At 45.8% G+C, this 21393-nt stretch overlaps 1 protein-coding gene across 1 annotated transcript in view; it reads left to right on the plus strand.

Annotated features, from left to right (window-relative positions):
- The first annotated feature begins 188 nt into the window (after nt 1–188).
- The window catches only part of LOC135821876 (carboxypeptidase N subunit 2-like), a 48755-nt gene continuing 27550 nt past the window's right edge, over nt 189–21393 (plus strand). Inside the window, exons 1-3 of the mRNA XM_065334877.1 lie at nt 189–440; nt 5633–5748; nt 10728–10799. Coding sequence (XP_065190949.1) covers nt 189–440; nt 5633–5748; nt 10728–10799 — 440 coding nt within the window. The remainder of the gene's footprint in view (nt 441–5632; nt 5749–10727; nt 10800–21393) is intronic.

Here is a 21393-nt window from a genome sequence, read left to right on the forward strand (position 1 = left end):
TCATTTCATGAGTGTGCATTAATGCTGAATAAAACAGGAGCTCTACAATGTTACGTACACACTGTACTTTGTACCAGCGGCTTTTGGCAGTTTTGCTTGAACGCTAGCCTGCGACTTCGCAACATGCGTCTCTTGTTGCGAATCTTAGTGGCAGCTGCTAGGTATAGACGTACCACGTTGATGCCATCATGGGAAACGGAAAGAAACCTTGTCTTTCCTATTCACAGAGTCATGCAGTGCTGGCTTGCTTGCACCATGAGTACATCAAAATTAATGGAAATGTGTTGGAAGTCTCTGATTCTTCGGAGGAAGAGAGTGAGGAAGATGAGTACGAGACAGAGGAGGATAATAAGGAAGATGAGAACGAGGCAGAGGTGGAGGATGAGCCGGGTGAGGCATGCGCACGACTGCCCAAAGCCAAAGGAGCAAGCATATCGAGGGTTAGATCACGTATATTGTACTTTTTCAAACCACACAATATACTACAGAACTAAATATTGCGACAGAGCTTTCGGCCATATTTTCAATTCATTGCATTCCCAACTCATCACAACCACGCGCTCTTCAGCCGAACCATACAGACACCAGCAAGGACACTTCCGTTGAGAGATAATATTGCTCCACGCCTCTAGGCAGCTGTTTCGCTCCCTGTCGGAGCTCATCAGTAGAGGATGATAATGATGATAATGGAGGAATGATCATTCTTATACACCAGAAATGGCGCGAGTCCGCGCTTTCCACATATATCAATGGCATATGCAAGCTGCTAAAATGGTAAAGTGTGAGAACAGCGATAAATAATCATAGTACGCGCTCATTGGTGGAGAAACACACCACACAGGCGACGAAAATCTTACGCGGAATACTGATGCCAATGGAAAGTACATGCATGTTGTTTATTATTATGATATTGCAATGTCCATGTATGCAGGCGAGGTGAGACTCACCGCCGAGATCCCCAACGCGACAGGCTCGGTTGCCGTTCAGGATTCACACCGACCTGTCCGCCCGTCAACAGGATCGACAGCGGGAGGCCCCACTGATGCCGATGTCGATGCACACCAGGAAACTAATGTCTTGTAGTCGTGAGTGTGATACTAACAGGTCTAGTAGCAACCACTGACACACGAGAGGCCAGCTGGGGCATTCACTCCAGTCAGGGATGCTTGGTCGACGCTTCGTATCAGCAGCTCAGCTCAGTTTGATCAAACAAAGATGTTGCAGATGTGTCTTGCTTTTCTCCTTCCTTCTTCACCGACTCGTCTTGTCATCTCTCCTTCTTTCTTCACCGACTCTTCATGTCCACTCTGCTCTGCCACTAACGGCGCATTAAAACTTCAGAACTAAATATTGCGACAGAGCTTTCGGCCATATTTTCAATTCATTGCATTCCCAACTCATCACAATGAGTTGTGATGAGTTGGGAATGCAATGAATTGAAAATATGGCCGAAAGCTCTGTCGCAATATTTAGTTCTGAAGTTTTAATGCGCCGTTAGTGGCAGAGCAGAGTGGACATGAAGAGTCGGTGAAGAAAGAAGGAGAGATGACAAGACGAGTCAGTGAAGAAGGAAGGAGAAAAGCAAGACACATCTGCAACATCTTTGTTTGATCAAACTGAGCTGAGCTGCTGATACGAAGCGTCGGCCAAGCATCCCTGACTGGAGTGAATGCCCCAGCTGGCCTCTTGTGTGTCAGTGGTTGCTACTAGACCTGTTAGTATCACACTCACGACTACAAGACATTAGTTTCCTGGTGTGCATCGACATCGGCATCAGTGGGGCCTCCCGCTGTCGATCCTGTTGACGGGCGGACAGGTCGGTGTGAATCCTGAACGGCAACCGAGCCTGTCGCGTTGGGAGATCTCGGCGGTGAGTCTCACCTCGCCTGCATACATGGACATTGCAATATCATAATAATAAACAACATGCATGTACTTTCCATTGGCATCAGTATTCCGCGTAAGATTTTCGTCGCCTGTGTGGTGTGTTTCTCCACCAATGAGCGCGTACTATGATTATTTATCGCTGTTCTCACACTTTACCATTTTAGCAGCTTGCATATGCCATTGATATATGTGGAAAGCGCGGACTCGCGCCATTTCTGGTGTATAAGAATGATCATTCCTCCATTATCATCATTATCATCCTCTACTGATGAGCTCCGACAGGGAGCGAAACAGCTGTCTAGAGGCGTGGAGCAATATTATCTCTCAACGGAAGTGTCCTTGCTGGTGTCTGTATGGTTCGGCTGAAGAGCGCGTAGTTGTGATGAGTTGGGAATACACAATATACTAAATTTCCAAAATAGCATTCCGTATGCACCCTCAAAGTACTTTGAAGACTGTCGACGTAGGGTTCTGATTTACTGTTATTCACTGCTAGTTTATGATAGCAACTTCAGTTCAGTCCACATTCAGTCCACATAATTTTGAAATAGTATCACCATAATCTACTTTCAAAGTACTAGGTACTTCCAATAGCAGTATTCCATGCAGTGTGACTTACATTATGACACAATGCCATATGAGTGGTTCACATTGCCTTTTCAACTAGCATTACAAGTCCAAATTAGCATTCTAACGAGCATTATATGACCGTATAACTAGCAATGCTAAAAGTATTTTGAGCTGAAATAACTAGCATTACCCGCCGAGGCCTAAATCTATTATCTTTATACATTACTGGTATTACGTTCTCAAACTCAAACTCTCATCACAAAACATGTTTGATTTCATTGAGCAGATCAGAGGGATCCCCCCCCCACCGGGCCCCCATTTGACTGGAAATGGTACAGTCATGGACGATTGATTGCCCAGTTTAGTGAAAAGATTCTCAAAACTGCGGTGTGTTTTGCCTGGGTGAAGTATTTGTCCCTCAACCTCATAAGTCAAGTTTGAGTGGGCTCAGCCAGATTATGCCTGGATAGTAGGGGTGAAACAATTATACCGAATATTCAAGAACTCATGGTTGATAAATATGGTGGTAAAGACACACCTGGCAATATGGCGGTAAACACACACCTGCCCACACACGCTCTCTAGGCTGCAAAGTTCTGGCACAGAGCTCTCCTTCTCACCACCACCACCACCATCAGTTCGCGCCTGGCGCCTGGTCGATGCATGGCTGGTGGTATCCGGCATAGCAGGCTGGTACATCAAGTAGCGCATGGCACATAGATGATGACACAGCAGCGACATAGCTCGATTGCGACGTACGTTTCGTCCCCGTTGGACTCATCAGGCAATCTTCTTCTTGGATGTCTTCATACGGAGCTTGACTCGGGAGAATGTAGTTGAAGACACCACTGCAGCTGTACTTATGGTTGATAAATATGGTGGTAAAGACACACCTGGCAATATGGCGGTAAACACACACCTGCCCACACACGCTCTCTAGGCTGCAAAGTTCTGGCACAGAGCTCTCCTTCTCACCACCACCACCACCATCAGTTCGCGCCTGGCGCCTGGTCGATGCATGGCTGGTGGTATCCGGCATAGCAGGCTGGTACATCAAGTAGCGCATGGCACATAGATGATGACACAGCAGCGACATAGCTCGATTGCGACGTACGTTTCGTCCCCGTTGGACTCATCAGGCAATCTTCTTCTTGGATGTCTTCATACGGAGCTTGACTCGGGAGAATGTAGTTGAAGACACCACTGCAGCTGTACTTATGGTTGATAAATATGGTGGTAAAGACACACCTGGCAATATGGCGGTAAACACACACCTGCCCACACACGCTCTCTAGGCTGCAAAGTGGTGTCTTCAACTACATTCTCCCGAGTCAAGCTCCGTATGAAGACATCCAAGAAGAAGATTGCCTGATGAGTCCAACGGGGACGAAACGTACGTCGCAATCGAGCTATGTCGCTGCTGTGTCATCATCTATGTGCCATGCGCTACTTGATGTACCAGCCTGCTATGCCGGATACCACCAGCCATGCATCGACCAGGCGCCAGGCGCGAACTGATGGTGGTGGTGGTGGTGAGAAGGAGAGCTCTGTGCCAGAACTTTGCAGCCTAGAGAGCGTGTGTGGGCAGGTGTGTGTTTACCGCCATATTGCCAGGTGTGTCTTTACCACCATATTTATCAACCATAAGTACAGCTGCAGTGGTGTCTTCAACTACATTCTCCCGATTCAAGAACTCGCTCGATATTTTCAAAAATTATCATGCTCGGCCCTATATAGCAGAGTACTCGTCAATACATGCTACATGCATTTACCATAGTCCATAAATAAGTACAATCCAATATAATACAATAGTCATCTGCAGTTTGAGAGCAGCAGTCAGTAGATATTGATGTGCAGACTGTGTGGTGAACATTTGTACATGAGTAGAGGGAGAGCCCAAATGACCCACCAATCAATATACCCGAGAACAAGGACTGTCACTTGGTTCAATCGGGGTTGTATCATGTGGTTTTAAGGCCATTGGTGTGGAGTTTTGGAGATGAAGAATACTCGGATAGATACTTGAATTTTTAATCGGAGAAAATCAGAGTCACGCGGCTCGAACTCGGGATCTTCACCCCTACTTTTACCGCTAGCACCACTTCTTTAGTGCTCTCCAGACAAAACAAACACCAGGCCTCACAGAGACGCTCCATTTCCACCCTGACAAACACCAGGCCCCACGGAGACGCTCCGTTCCCACCCTGACAGACACCTTCTGAACGCTAAAATAGGAGAGTGAATCAGAGTGGCCCATCAGTGTGGAATCAGAGTTGAATCAGAGTGGAATCAGTGTGGAGCCATGATCATCATGCAACGCAGTAACCTCAAGACCGGCTATGCACGGACCCAGAATATTTACTGTAGACACAGCCCAATCGTAAGAAGAGGGGAGAGAAGTAGCAGGACAACATAAAAATGGGGAGACAAGCGGCTCCAAGATAGAACCTGTGCTGGTGAGGCAAGAACAAAGCCGTCCAGTGGTCTTGAAGTTACAGCGAGCTTGCGCCCTTTAAGGAGGGAGAGGAGTGAAGACAGAACGGAGAGGGGCTATTGTAGTCACGGAGAGAACGTAGAATGGAGAGGGGATTTTGTAAAGTGGGCATTTGTGGAGCGAGTGCAGAATGTGTGTGGATGTTCAGATATGGAGGTCAGGAGCATACAAAAGCTACAACTGGAGCATGCATCCTGCAGGGTAATTGTTCCTAGAAGGACTCAGTGGCCCAAAGCGTATGGCTACAGTGAAGAAAGTGATTGGCACGCTCTTTGGAGGCTCTTTAGGATATCGCCTCAGTGAGTATGAAATGTAGGGAGCGTGTGCCAGGTGTCAATAATATCTAAATAACAACTCGATCTGCGGACAGAACTGTTTCGTCCCTTGTGGACTCATCAGCGCAGCACAGAGAAAATGAGGCCGAACCTGATAGCAATGAAAAATATATTTTCCAAAGCCAGATTTAAACCAGGCCCAAACGTACCTTGCCAGAGTACTCAAACTGATACGCCAGTGAGCTCTGCATAACGCAAACAGCAAAGGCACTACCCCACAACTAAATGGATACTTATCAGAGAGTTTCCTGTGAGGGTGGATGGGATGCAAGACTCCATTAAGGTGACTGACATTGCACTGCCCACTCTACCTTCACATCTGTCCTCTTCTTTTGTAAACGAACAGCCGATAGTAATGTTTACCGCTGCGGCTATGGTGACGTTGGGTGAACTCTGCGTGGCTTGTGGTGAATGCAACTGCGACAATTCGGTTCTCCTGTCCTGTCCGAATCGTACAGAGCTGTAAGTTCTTCCTCTCACTGTCCTTCTAATTCTTCCAATAGTGTAGTACATGCGTAGTATTTATTCATATTTCTTTAGGGCAGTCCCCACAGACCTATGGTCTCCTTACGGAGTACCCTTGCCAATCTAGGATTGCTAAACGAAATTGACTTGGTGAAGCAGTAAAGGCGGACCGATGCCGGAACTGAGTTCCAGCGGTCAGCGGCTAAAAAAGAAAGAGAGGAATAACCAAATCGAGAGGAGGCTCGTAGCAATATAAGTCCAAGTGAGACTTGAGGCCTTGTGCAGGTGCGGCTACGTGCCACAGGATTGGCACGAAGGCAGAAAAGGCGGAACAGAAGTGAACTGGCAGAAGAATGAACGCATCTGAATACAAGAAGATACAGTTTAGGAGAGAAACGGATAGTGATGGGTGTGAGGTTGTTTCGAGACAGAATGCACTGGACATCTGCGGTGGGTGGGTAGCCAAATACAGTACGCAGTGAACGGCGAGAGATGCGGGTGAGATAATCATATTCATGTTGTCGCAGACTGTGTACATAAGCATTGCTTGCATATTCCAGTGTAGACTGGACAAAAGAGAGATAAATTGTGCGCCTGGCTGCATTGGTCAACATGGTGCGGCTGCACCGAAATGCATTCACTGTTGCACTAACCTTCTTTCGGAGTGCATCAACTTGCTGACGGAATGTCAAGTGCTCATCACTAATGATGCCAAGATACTTAGCACAAGATGATTGTTCGACCACAGTGCCACAGAACCGCAACTGACGGGATGCCTGCACGGTGGGCTTCCGCAGAACAAGAAACTGAGTCTTTGCCGGGTTTAATTTGAGTTCTCTGGAGTGCAGAAACTCGCTGACTGAGTGCAAGTCTTTCTCAAGCTTTTCAATTGCTGCATCGGCAGTCTTGTCTGCAACATTGACATTTTGTATCATCGGCATAGAGTGGGCTGGTGGAGGAAGCCAAGCATGTTGGAAGAGAGCGTGTGTACGTGGTGAACAGAAGCGGACCAAGTACAGAACCCTGAGGGACACACCAATCATCCAAACACACGCACATACAGTCAGACTCACACTCACAACCACACACTTGGACACATACAATATTATTACAGTTCTTGTGATGAGTCATCACCAGAGGTATCACCAGAGGTATGAGTCATCACGTGAAGTATCACGAGAGGTATGAGTCATCACCAGAGGTATCACCAGAGGTACAAGTCATCACCAGAGGAGAGGTACCACCAGAGGTATGAGTCATCACCAGAGGTATCACCAGAGGTGTGAGTCATCACCAGAGGTATCACCAGCAGTATCACTGATGACTGATGACAGTGGGTCTATTGTTATTATAGGCATTATGCCTGTTTTGATTCCCACTATAAATAAACTTAAAAGTATACAACAACAACAACAACAACAACAACGACTCTGGTGCGGCGGTCAGTGAAGATGCTTTCTAGAATGTTGGCGAGAATGCTAAGTCCAGCGGAGGTTGTTGAAGCTTACGAAATGGACAGGCCACTGTGCGCAATGTGAAGAAGAGCTCAGCGGTCACATGTTGTCAAACGATCAGTGCTGCTAGCTGTGCGGTGATTAATGGATGTGCTGTCTGTTGTTGGCAAGCAATGCAACCCAGTTTGAGCGTGAATCACCAACTTGCAACCAGATAATGACCACGAATAGCATGTGTACAGTTAGTGAAGAATCCTTGTTTCCCCCAGAAATATTACTGTATAGGAGAATCCAAAATTAGCTCATGCCATGCAAACCACAGGCATCCATCATTCGCATTCGCTACTTGCAAGGTGGTCATATTTTGTTTAAATGTGTAAGAAGTACATGTGATGTATATCCAGTACCAGCACCCACGAATACGGATTCAGGAAACGTAAACGTGACAACGTTTACATTCAATTTTCACAACTGGTTTCGCTGGCCACTTGCTCACTCGCGCTGGGGTTATCCTATCGAAAGTACCGGATGGCTATCTCCTTTGTTGTTTGTTTCTTTAGCTTTACCTTACTTCACTATAAAGCACAGGCAAAATCTGCCTTCTTACTGGGCGTATTGCCACAGTTCTCGTAAAATGCTGAAGATAGTGACATAAGCAGAGAAGGAAGAGGAAAATAAAATCATGAATAAGGCACAACAGAGAAGACGGTAACAAGTCAACGAGGGAGTACTACAAATTTTACGAAATTGAATTTGATGAAGTGTTTCACGAAACTGATGCAACGGCGTGCCCTCAACTCGCACTCGGGGAGGCCAAAGCAACTTGCTTGTGGTCCCACCTGCTAGCACTGCTCGTTCTGCTAAGCGCCTAACGCACGCTGGAGCCATTATGTGGAATAGATTGCCACCAGCAGCAAAATGTTCAAATAGGTATTTGGATTTTAAATCTCAAGCCTTGCAGTATATACTATCAGCAACATAAGTTTTCCAATGCTTACTGGATTGATATCTGTTCGTTGCAACCAACCTTCCGTCATTTTTCCTTTCTCTTTTTCTCTTGTATCTACTTTTTTTCCACAATATCCTTTAACATGTTATTCACAGTGGGTCCAATGTTATTAGGCATTTTGCCTGTTTTGATTTCCACTATAAATAAAGTATACAACAACAACGGATCCAAAGGTTCCAGTTTTGAGGGAAGGTTGACAGTTCTCAGTTTTGAGGTATTTCATGACATCCGTCGGCAGAGCCATCAATGCCCCACCATCACCGCTACGTCTGGTGCAGCCCCTGCTCAGTGGTTGTCACGTTTGTCCTGGTCTCAGTACCACTGTCTTTCTCTACTATTTTCTGGCTGGGAATGTGGAACAAAGTATAAAATAAAAATGCAAAATCTCTTCCGTTTACCTTATATGTTTGGTAAGAGCCCCATGGAGCATGTCACTCTGTCTTTTACATATCTTCAAATGCGTTGCGAAACGAAAAATGTCATTGTTGACGCAGATTTGTTGTTGTTGTATTTTATTTATTTTTATTACTTGCATGTACGCGTTGGAGTCAACCATGCAAGCATGATTCACAACTTCGCTTATGCTGAACATGATAAACAGGACTATGACAGGGGAAAACATTGAGCTAGAACGATGATATAATTATGATAATTACTCAATCTGCGTTATGATAATTATATGTAAAAAGGAAAGGACATATGGTACGAGTTAAGAGCAACTCTCCATCACGATAATTATATCATAATAATTATATACAATGTAGCTCATGGGTACTGAAGATATGTCATTTATGAATATGTCTTTAATTATGAATATTGCAGCCTGAGTGATAATAATATCGCTATTTCCTGATTATTGCAGCCTGAGTGATAACAATAGTGCTATTTCCTGAGTTTGACTGTTTCGGGATCTGTCGGAATATCACAATGCACAGACCCTCATGCATAGATCTCGGCATGCGGGTCTGTCATGGGCAATGGCTCGCAGGCTGGCAGGCTCTGCAGAGAGTCTAGGCTCCAGAGCAATCCAGCATTGGCTTGGCGCAGATCTCCCACCATAATAACTACAGTCGCGAAGTGGAAAGCTACACAAGATCGGCAACCAATTTTCACATGCACAGACAATTTGCAAAAAACGTTCCGAACATTCAGGGAGAAGACATTACTTGCATGACACATTGGCAGAACGAACAAGGCAGACTCGAACATTCCAAGATTCTGCAGCCGTTGGGTTTCAGGTGTTGGGTGGCAGCTCCGTTACTGAGGCCGTAGTACAAGTCGTCCAGCTCGACTAGCCGCCGCCAACTAGTCAGCGCAACCTCGGCCACGCGCTTGCATTAGCTCCATACCCGCGTCGACGGAGCTCCGGTTGACCAACAAGCCGAACAGCTGCAAGTCGCGACTCCACAATGACACTGTACTGGCCGTCCGCGTGCTCTAACACTCCGCTCCATTCCCTCTTTAGCCGTTTCGCTGCTAGCCAAGCCCTGCAGGTTACTTTGTTTTCTTGAAGGGTACATACGTCTATGCCGTAGAAAGAGAGGTCTCGACACAAGGAGTTCCTCTTGACGGCCGGCATGAGGCCCCGCACATCGAAAATTCCGACAGCAAATTTTTCTTTTCCTCCGTAAAGCATTCGTTCATCAGCTCGTACCATTGATTCCCGTCGCATCGTCCCGTCACTAATGTCCAATGAAAACTGCTCCCCAGTTGCGCGAGGAGACTAGAGAAATTCCTCCGGTGAACGAGGAAGAAGAGCGGAGTTACCGAATTCAACCAAACTTGTTGGATACTTTATTTATAGTAGAAGTCAAAACAGGCAAAATGCCTAATAACATTGGACCCACTGTGAATAAAATGTTAAAGGATATTATGGAAAAGTAGATACCAGTATAAGAGGAAAAGAGAAAGGAAAGAAAACGGAAGGTTGGTTGCACCGAACAGATATCCATCCAGTGAGCATTGGAAAACCTATGTCGCTGATAATATAATACTGCAGGGTTTGAGATTTGAAATCCAGATTGTAAGTGAGATTGGTTTTCCCCTTGCAATCCCAAGGATCAGAGCGCAAATAGAGTCTAAACTGTTTCAAGAATGCGGTTAGAATGTGCGAGGGCATGGACGTACTTCTTGAAGTAAATCTATGAAGAGTTATATTCGGGAAATTGGGGTACGTTAAATTTTGGTTATGGAAATGATAAAGCTCTGCCAAAGAATATTATGATAATATCACTCCCTTAGTATTGACTCCCATAGATTTTTACCATACCTAAGCAGTCAAATATTCCTGCATATTTCACTCCTTAGGGCTATATTGACCCCTTATATTTGACTCCTTTTTAGCGATTGAACACAGGCTTTGGCTAGTCGTGATAAATCTAGTATTGACTTCGTACTTGGTCAGTATAGGAAATAAAAGACCTCGGCTTTTATTTCCTACATTGACCTCGTACTCAGTAAATATTAGATACTTAGCTCGGTCTTTCTGTTGGCTATTGATTCATTTTATCCAGAGTCTTAAGTGAGTATGGTTTGACAAATCTATCTGACCAAGCATTTACAAATGCATCATCGTTGACTAACCTGTAAGTCGCTCTATTTCTTTTCCATCCGTGCAATACCTTTTAACTTAAAACGCAATGCGTCCACCTGGTCCTTGAAGGTCAGGTTGACAATGCGGTATAAAGGAGAAGGACAAAATGTTACTGGTTACGACTAATTGTCCACCAACCTAGCCAGATCATATACAGTCAGCGAGTGCCACAAAATGGCACAAAACTGACAGGGAGTACTGAGACATTGTCAGTTTTGTGCCATTTTGTGGCACTCGCTGACTGCATTATTATCTGGTGACGTTGATGGACGGATAGTCATAACTAGTAACATTTTGTCCTTTTTTCTTTTTTTATCATTAATGGGCGCACCATCCCAGTTCGACAATGAGGTACTTGGAATTTTGAAGAGATCTAAGGTAGAGCCATCGACAGCTGGCTGTAGGGAGGGACTGTCCAGTAGGATTTGGATTTGATTGGATTTTGTTTTTGAATTCTTTATTCTCACGATGGCACCATCGCCAATAAGAGATAAATTTATGAGAAGGTGAGATTGTGGGTTAAACAGTTGGAAAGTGATTTACATCACTTTGAACTTTACAAGTATGGGTGAGGGTGAGCACTGCAGGAGCAGATTGAGTTAATCAGCAGTGAGCAGATTTCTTGTTTGAAAGCAGGTCGGGAGGAGACGTCAAGAACACTAGCAGGGAGGGCATGTTGTTGATGTTGTTGTTGTTGTTGTTGTTGTTGTTGTTGTTGTTGTTGTTGTTGTTGTTGTTGTTGTTGTTGTTGTTGTTGTTGTTGTTGTTGTTGTTGTTGTTGTTTGAATTCTTTATTCTCACGATGGCACCATCGCCAATAAGAGATAAATTTATGAGAAGATGAGATTGTGGGTTAAACAGTTGGAAAGTGATTTACATCACTTTGAACTTTACAAGTATGGGAGAGGGTGAGCACTGCAGGAGCAGATTGAGTTAATCAGCAGGGAGCAGATTTCTTGTTTGAAAGCAGGTCGGGAGGAGACGTCACGAATGCTAGCAGGGAGGGCATTGTAGTATTCTAGGGACTTGTACAGTGGGGAGTCTTTACAGCGATCGGTTCTGGAGGGTGGGAGGTGCCAAGTGCGTGCGTGTCGAAGGCTGTACTGGGCCGTAACTTGAGCGGGGGTGTTGAGCAAGCGTATGTGTTGTGGGGCATATTGGTATTTTATGGAGTGAGCAAGAAGGGTGAGCTTCACTTTGCGGCGAGAGAACATTGTCGGCCATTTGAGCCGATGGAGCAGTGTTGAATGATCCAGAGGAGTGTAGAGGGGGAGACGGAGGCAGATTCTGGCCGCCTTGCGCTGGATTCGCTCAAGACGGTCAAGGGCTGCGATTGAGAGTGGGGTGACAGCAATGCATGCATATTCAATTATGGGCAGGATATACGTTTTGTAAATGAGAGAGAGTGATTTAGTGTGTAGAGTTGATTTGAGCCTAAAGAGAATATTAAAAGATTTTACAGCTTTCTTTAGCACAAAGTCAAGGTGGGCTGACCATCTTAGGTCGTGCTGAAAGATGATGCCGAGGTGACGATGTTGTGTTACTGTTTCTAGTAGGGTTTGGCCAAGTTTTATTTCGGGTAGTCGTGGTGGGGGTCGGTTAGCATGGTAGAACGGGAGGATGACGGTTTTCGTTTTATTGACTAGCAGGTGCCAGCGCTCTAGCCATTCTGCTGCGGCATCGACGCTTCTTTGTAGCGCAGCCTCACACTCAATGTAGCTGCCTGCAATGGCAATCAGTGCGGTGTCGTCCGCGAACTGGCTACACGAGGTTGTAGCATTTTCACAGGCAGTGGGCAGGTCAATGGTGTACGTCAGGAACAGAAGTGGTCCCAGGACCGAGCCCTGGGGCACTCCCGCTGGTATTGGTATGAAGGCGGATGTTGTGCCTTCAACCTGCACCCGCTGTCTGCGTCCTGTCAAGTAGGCTTCGAGCCAATTGTGAGCCTTGCCATCAACACCGTAGTGGCTCAGCTTTTTCAGCAAGCCTTGATGCCATACACGATCAAAGGCTTTACTGAGATCGAAGAAACACGTTACAACATGCTTCCCCGCATCCCTAGCTGTGGATATCTGGTGGACGATCCGTGCGAGTTGCAGTTCGGTCCCGTCTTGTTTCCTGAAGCCGGATTGGTTGGAGGGTAAGTGCGGTGCTATGTGATTGTACAGACGAGAGTGGACTATTTTTTCTTGTGTTTTTGATATTATACTGAGCAGGGAGATGGGTCGGTAGTTGGTAGGATGGGAGGGGTTGCCCGACTTGGGGATGGGTGTAATAGTTGCGTCTTTCCAATCCTGTGGTATTTCTCCGGTTCTGAAGGACAGATTGTAGAGACTAGTGAGAGATGGGGAGATTTCCTTTGCAGTTTCTTTCAGGAGCCGAGTTGGGATGTTGTCAAAGCCTGGGCTCTTGCCAGTGTCTAGACTGCTTAGAAGCTTCTCGACCTCTTCCACTGTTGCTGCGATTGTATTTAGAGTATGACTGATGTCAGGGGTAGTGTTGATGTCTGGTGTAGTACAGGTGGTCTTGTCGATGGACTGTTGGCTTTGGGAGATAAAGAACTTGTTGAGAGCTGTTGCCTTCTCCATAGCCGTGGCTGCAGTGGAGTTGGCTGTCGATAGTGTGGGAATTGTTTGCTTAGGCGGTTTCTTCAGGTGCTTCAGTAGACGGTGGAGGTTTGTACCCATTGACGTTGTTTGCTGGACAAAATCGGACTTAGCCTGTCGCAAAAGAGCGGTTACTCGGTTACGCTGGGCTGTGTACAGTTTCCAATCTGAGTCTAGTTGGGTCGCCTTGTAGGTGCGGAACTGTTTGTGCTTTAATTTGATCTGGCTGAGGAGATCCTTCGTCATCCAGGGACGAGTGGGCGTAGAATTTTTGCGGGACTTGCTTTTGGTCACTTGGCAGTGGTGCACGGCTAGTTTCAGTATCTGGTCTCTCCAGAAGTTCCAGAATGAGGTTACTGGCTGAGGGTCAGTGGGATGTGGATCGTACTGCAGATTGCAGGTAGCAAGAGCTTCACGCAGGGACGCAATGCATTCCTCGCTCCACAACCAGTATGTGCTGGAGGTGCTTTGCTGTGTAGTACTGCTCTCATTTTTATTATTATCGGTATTATTGTTTTTGTGGGTGGTGTGCTGCTGGGGTTGTAGGTTGCATTGTATGACAACATGATCAGAGGCACCAATAGGGGGCAGGCTTGTGATGGTGATGTTATGGCGGCTGAGGCTAGAGATGGCCAGGTCCAGGCACGATGTAGGTGTGTGTTGGCGTAGGTGGGTGGCAAAGGAGACGTGTTGTGTGAGGCCACGAGTCTCGCACAGCCAATGCAGGTCCTCACCTAAGGCATCAGTGGTGTCGCTGGGGTGCCACAAGCAGTTCTTGGCGTTGAAGTCGCCAAGGAGAAGTATCTCATCCTGGGGTCTTTCAACTAGCTTTATGGCTCTCTCCAGTTCCATCACGAACTCTGCCGGGTCGGACCGCGGGGGACGGTAGATGTTCCCTACCACAAGGGAGGTTAGGCCGATTGTTATTCTAATCCAAATACATTCCGCTTGAGTCATGGGAATGGTAATTGTCTCGTGTTGGCAGCTGTGTGGTATGTATGTGGCGACTCCTCCACCAAAGGTGTCCCGGTCCGCTCTTATGAGTTTGTAGCCGTTGATGGCGTACATCCCGTCGCTGTCCGCTGGATCCGCCCAGGTTTCCTGGATGGCGATTATTGACGGTTGTTGCAACTCTGCCACGTGGCTAAGCTCGTCCATCTTGTTGAACAGACACCTGACGTTCGAGCTGATGAAATTCGCGACTTCCATTTTTTATTTATTTATTTTTGTAATTTGTTTCGTTTTTTTTTTTTGGTATTTCCGCAATTGAAAGTATTGTTCTCACTGATATTGTGTGGAGGACAGCGCTAGGATTGAGTATCCTGTGACACCAGTGCCAGTGGGCTCCGAAGCGTGAGCCCTGTGCTGGGGCAAGGGGTTGGCTTTGGCCAGGGTCGATGTTGTTGCTCTCTGCGTCTGCGACGTCTGGTGCAGAGTTTCCATTCTTCCTCCGCTGCATTGAGCTTCTGCAGGAGTTGTTCGGCGCGAAACCATGTCTCGGCTATTGCGAGAGCGTGAATGCCTCGTGTTGAGATGAGCGTTTGAACTTCTGCTACCTTCCGCCGAACACTACACACATTCAGAAATCCCACACTGAGTGACTCGGTCGGGGAGGTAGGTGGTGCTGTGGGTGTTACATTATAGTTATAGTTCTGCATTTTTTTTTCTTTTTCTTTTCAAGTCACGATTAGACTCTGGCAAGCGGACTAAATCGTGAGCCTGGAGCTAGATTTGTTGGTTTCCGGGAATCCTTCTTCTTCACCCCAGTTGCCAACTCTGGTGAGGACTCAGTGCTGGCATTCCTGCCTCGACGTTCAGGCGTGAACCAAGTGTGGATCGCTTCGGTGTTGATGTTTGATGCCACTTCTGATAGGAGTCGCTCTGTCCGTTCTAGGTCTCGCTCTGCAGGAATGTCTACTTCGACGTCCGTGAGGGGAGTTCTGGGGTGTGCTGTCATGCTTGACAGCGATCCCTGTGCGGACGACATGTCTGGCTCAGTATCTGTCAGGTTTTTCAACGCTGAAGTATCCTCAGTAGTCCCCTCATCGACTTTCGTAGTTTTCAAATTCAAATCCGTTTCGAACACTTCAGTGCTGACTGCGGGTTCTCCAACATTTGACCCCACAGGAGTTGCACTCGTACTACATCCAGTACTCGAGAGAGTACTCGGGCTGGTGCTGGGCCTGCTGGCAGTGCTGCTGCTGGAGCGTGCCGAGTCTGGCGACTCGTTTTGGACTCCGGTCTGTACGGTAAGTTCACCAGGTTGCACTCCGACAGTTGCAGTTGCGCTTGTTCTGGTGTGCGCGGTTTGCTTGGCGTATGTCGTTCCTGTTGCGAGTTTGCAATCTGCAGCGATGTGTCCCGGTTGGGAGCATTTACGACAGGTTGCAGGCTGGCCATCGTAGCGTACACGAAACAAGTTGTTGTTGTTGTTGTTGTTGTTGTTGTTGGTGTTGTTGTTGTTGTTGTTGTTGTTGTTGTTGTTGTTGTTGTTGTTGTTGTTGTTGTTGTTGTTGCTGTTGCTGTTGCTGTTGCTGTTGCTGTTGCTGTTGCTGTTGCTGTTGCTGTTGCTGTTGCTGTTGCTGTTGCTGTTGCTGTTGCTGTTGCTGTTGCTGTTGCTGTTGCTGTTGCTGTTGCTGTTGCTGTTGCTGTTGCTGTTGCTGTTGCTGTTGCTGTTGCTGTTGCTGTTGCTGTTGCTGTTGCTGTTGCTGTTGCTGTTGCTGTTGCTGTTGCTGTTGCTGTTGCTGTTGCTGTTGCTGTTGCTGTTGTTGTTGGTGTTGTTGTTGTTGTTGTTTTCTTTATTTGAATTCGCTAAAACCAAACGGACAGAACTGTCCAGTGACAAGGGAGCGAATCATGAGCGTCACAATCACTATGCATCAAAAAGATCTCAGGGCAAAATGAGACAGACTATATTAAAGGAGGGTTTGCACAACACTTGTACATAAAGGGGAGTACGAGAACAAAGACGCGGCAGAAGTCGAAGCAAGAAAGCAATCAACGCCAGAGATGTTTTTGTCCACCAAAAACAGAGAGAGAGAGAGAGAGAGAGAGAGAGACCGGAGAGAGAGAGAGAGAGAGAGAGAGAGAGAGAGAGAGAGAGAGAAAGAGAGAGAGAGAGAGATCCGAGAGAGAGAGAGAGAGAGAGTTTTTTTAGGGAACTTCATGTCGCATAGGGCTTTGATTTAGTTCCTTATGTCTCTACTTAAACGCTCACACTCAACACCGTTGAAACCTCCTAGCTACTTGCGCCAGTGGTTGTGAGACTTATCCACTCACCCCCACCGTTAGGCGCTGCATCTGCCGCTAGGGTTTACCGGGTGTTAGCGGCCGTCGTGAGTTCCCTTCGGGAACGGACACGATAATTTCCTTACGTGCTTACCCTAGCTTGCACGACTGCACTCTGTGCAAATGGGTTTGAGCTCTGCCATCAGTTGCAATGGTACATGTAAGGGTGTCATTCCGGAGCTTTCCGCAAGAAGATGTTGCAATGTCAGTTACCTACAGCCTGAAGACGTTCGCAGTACGGAATCCTTTTTCCGCTACTGATTCCTTTGATGAGCTGTAAAATGAGCGAAACAGCTGCACGGAGGATAATCAACATCTCTGCAAGAACGGATTTCCGCGCTATGGTGTTGTGAATGTGTGCCGAGAGTAAAGTGTGGATTGAAACACTCCACCACTCCACATTGCGCTCTTGGCCCACATTCATAGCACCAAACTCCATAGTGAGGAAAGGCGTTCCAGGGTAGATCTTGCAGAGAGCAGTTTCGCTCATTGAGAGCTCCTCAGTGGAGGTAGATGTAGGTAGGTGTCGAATAACGATTGCCTGATGAGTTCAGTGGGGACGAAACGTACGTCGCAAGCGAGCTATGTCATTGCTGGGTCATCTGCTATGCGCCATGCGCTACCTGATATACCAGCCTGCTATGTCGGAATCCGCTAACCATGCAAGCGCCAGGCGCGAACTGATGGTGGTGGCGGTGGTGGTGAGAAGGAGAGCACTGTGCCAGAATAACTTTGCAGCGTAGAGAGCGTGTGTGGGCGTGTGTGGGCAGGTGTGTATTTACCACCATACTGCCAGGTGTGTATTCACCACCATACTGCCAGGTGTGAATTTACCACCATATTGCCAGGTGTGTATTTACCACCATACTGATTAACCATAAGTACAGCTGCAGTGGAGTGTTCAACTTTTTTTCAATTTTTCTGATCTCCTATACTGTGTTTATTTGTTTAGGGGCCGTCCGTAAATATCGATGTTTTTTTAGAGACGATATTGGTGCTTCTCTCCCTTGACCCCCTCCCTCCCCCCAGAAGACGCACATGTACATCTAGATCATGGAATCAATATTAATTTTTTGGATGCTCATGAAGTGCCCAGGATGTTGTCATGTTGAGGGTCCGGTGTATTATTATTATTATGCGCATTCCCGCGTTGAAGTGTAGCAGCAGTATGCTGCGTCCACAGCTTCGCTTATGCAGAATGGCTTGGGTGAGAGGAGAGGGGAGAGAAAGCAACAAGGCAACCAACATCTATGAAATTGGTCACAATAACATGAAGAGAACCAACCTACATATGCATTATTGCACAAGAATGGAGACGACCAAATATAATGGCTATAATCATTGTGCCACAAAATCGGTACACAGGAGATCTGACGACAATGTAACGAAACATAAAACTCAGTTACTCAATACAGGTTCCACTAAATTACAAGAGAACAACACTACAACGTTAGAATTGCCGCTAAATTATCGCAAGTGTAGAGAACGAGTCCAATACAAATGAAAACCATGAGCAGACTGTCCCGAAGTTATTTTGGGAACAAATTGTACTACATGACTGTAGGGTCCGGTGTAGGCGTGAAAATCCCGCCGCACTCACGCAATAGCTGCATCGCCTGGGGGGAGCGAACCGGGTTGGCGCTGCAGTGCAGTGCTCACAGCCACCGTGTACTGGTGTAGCCAAAGCGGCTACGCTCGGGCTTGAATTTTTCAAATCCTTGTTCAGACAGTGAAGACTGGAAGCTCTTGTGGAGTTCGTCCGTGTTTGTTCGCACTGCCTCTACGTCTTGAAAAAGGTCTCCTGCAGGCATCGTTCTGCCGATTTCCACAATCAATAGCTCATTCTTTTGCTCTTGAAATTCGCCATGGGCGTACAGCTTCCAATTTTTGATTTTGTTCTTGTGTCGCGAGTTTTAGCTCCGCGAACGGAAGCTGGTTTCACATTTCTTGTATAGCCATTTAGACGTCCGCGTGCAGGGATCGGCGAAACTTCAGATATTTACATCGATATTTTTCTGATGCTCGAAAAGACGCACATGGCTCAAACCCCCTCCCCCCCCCCCCCCCCCCAGACGCACCAATATCGTCTCTAAAAAAACATCGATATTTACGGACGGCCCCTTATCAAGTTTTCAGTTTTTGGTTTTTTCGGTTTTTGATTTTTCTTGATGAAGTTATTGGTGTTCTTATTAATTAGTACAGTGTTTTATTGTTTTGTTATTGTTTTTCTTCTTTTGAATTGAGTTTATTTTTAATTATAAAAAAATTGATTTGAAGTTTTTTTGGTTTGGGTTTGAAATTCTTTATTTTACACATGCATTTTTCTGATTTCTTCTCCAGTGTATGATTTATTGCATTTTAAACCATTGTGTTAATTTTATTTAAAAATTCGACGAGGAGACAATAATTTCAATATGGCAATAAGTAGGACGAGCTGAAGCGACATGTGGACTACTTTATTAACAATGTAAGCGATGGAGACGATGCAAGAAACAACCTAAAGGGTAAGGAAAAATACATGTAAGAAGAAAAAGGGCGATGGAAAAAAAAGATGATTCGAACAAGTTTTCGTACAACACTCTTCAGGAATCACCGTTGCACTAAAGAACAAAATGAAAACAAAGGAAATAATATAGCAATCAAGGTAGGGTGACACGATACAATGACAGCACTGGAATATCGAGGTGCGATTTCTCACTAAAGTGTGCAGAAAACAAGGGTATACAAGTAAGAACTAAGCGTGACAAGTGTGTATCAGCAACAAAAACAAAAAAGTGAGAACGAATGATAATAATAACACTAATAAACTAATAATGTTTATTAGTCACGCTTAGTTCTTACTTGTATACCCTTGTTTTCTGCACACTTTTGTGAGAAATCGCACCTCGATATTCCAGTGCTGTCATTGTATCGTATCACCCTACCTTGATTGCTATATTATTTCCTTTGTTTTCATTTTGTTCTTTAGTGCAACGGTGATTCCTGAAGAGTGTTGTACGAAAACTTGTTCGAATCATCTTTTTTTTCCATTGCCCTTTTTCTTCTTACATGTATTTTTCCTTACCCTTTAGGTTGTTTCTTGCATCGTCTCCATCGCTTACATTGTTAATAAAGTAGTCCACATGTCGCTTCAGCTCGTCCTACTTAATTTTATTTATTTATTTTATTTTATTTATTGCAGCATCTCATAGCACAGTGAGAACACCGGCCAATACAAAGAAGGGAAGAAAGGGAGAAGGGGAGGAGAAGAAAAAAGGAACCGGCGTGGATAAGTAGTGATTGCAGCAAAATGAGAAACACAAAATCAAAGTCAAGGCGCGACAAGGCTCTTAATTTGCTGGTAAAAGAGGCCGCAAAAAAGTTTTTACACATGCATTTTTCTGATTTCTTCTCCAGTGTATGATTTATTGCATTTTAAACCATTGTGTTAATTTGCCGGTAAAAGAGGCCGCAAAAAAGTGTTCAACTTCATTCATGTGCACTTTCATAAAAAATTAAAAAATTATCACATGGCAGTCAGTCGTACTAGATATACGATTTACATGACTGGATTATCACCATTGCCTTCTTTGCTTTCGCTTTTCGAATTCTTCATTCTGACACCCAGTTGGTTTTAAAATAAAGGCAAGGTTCAGTACTAGATAATAGTGCTTTCAAGCTACATTATGCATTATTCGGTTTGCGAATTCAAATAAACACTACCAATCATCCTAACTGTTCAGAAATGGAGACCCCCTCGATACGCCTTAAAGGGGCACTCCGGCTTCATTTTCGACGCCGAGTTCTCGATGCCAAGACGAAGGTTGGTGAAAGAGAAGACCCCTCGAACAAGAACGAGTCTCCAGGAGCGATCGAGTCGAGCAGGAAGACGACTTTTAAATTTCGCCGAGCAAGCGCTCATGGCGTAATGAGGGATTAGCTTGCCAGTGGAAATGCATCTGCGCACATACATTTCACATACTTTTTGGTCAATTTTCAATCGAAGAGGAGGTTGTTTTCTATGTTCTCTCAACGTCGTGAGCGATCCCGTCTTCTATACCCTTCCAGGTACCCCGAAGGTCCTCCATAGGAGAATTTATCTCCAGCAAAGCGTTGTTGATCCGCTAAATTCGTCTCTAGACATATTCACCTAGTGCAGTGCTGATAAAATGTAGAATGTTGAATCTGTGATAATTGTCGACGATGGAGAGAGAGGTTGATAGCCGCTGTCGCAGGGAAAGTGAAGCTGCTGGAAGTAACAACGGTGAGCTTGTTAGCATCACATGAGCATCCAGACTTCAAAGCAGCTTGACGGAATCGGGGAGTACTGACTATTTGTCTCGCCCTCAGTTTAGTGAATCTTATGACCAATTATTCGATCAGGATCCCTTCTACAAGATGTGTAGTACAGGTGATTTCTGAACTTGACGATATGGAGACGGACCAGTAGGCCTACCAACAACGTGTACCTGCAGGAAATTCACCCAAGGCTATTGCTATCCTCTTCAGTGGCTGTTGCTTTTTAGTAAAAATATGTTCACTTCTCTCAACACACTCCTGCATGGCAGCAAGAAGGTGCGCTATGGAATTCAACGCCACAATCTTCGACCAGCTGTGGATGAAGCATGGTCAAGTCATGGCAGTACATATACTTGAAACAGATGAGAAATCGAAGTTCATTTGTGATGGGAAGTTTGACAGCCCCAGTGACCG

This window comes from Sycon ciliatum, chromosome 7, assembly GCF_964019385.1.
Source record: "Sycon ciliatum chromosome 7, ocSycCili1.1, whole genome shotgun sequence".
Classification (NCBI taxonomy): Eukaryota; Metazoa; Porifera; class Calcarea; order Leucosolenida; family Sycettidae; genus Sycon; species Sycon ciliatum.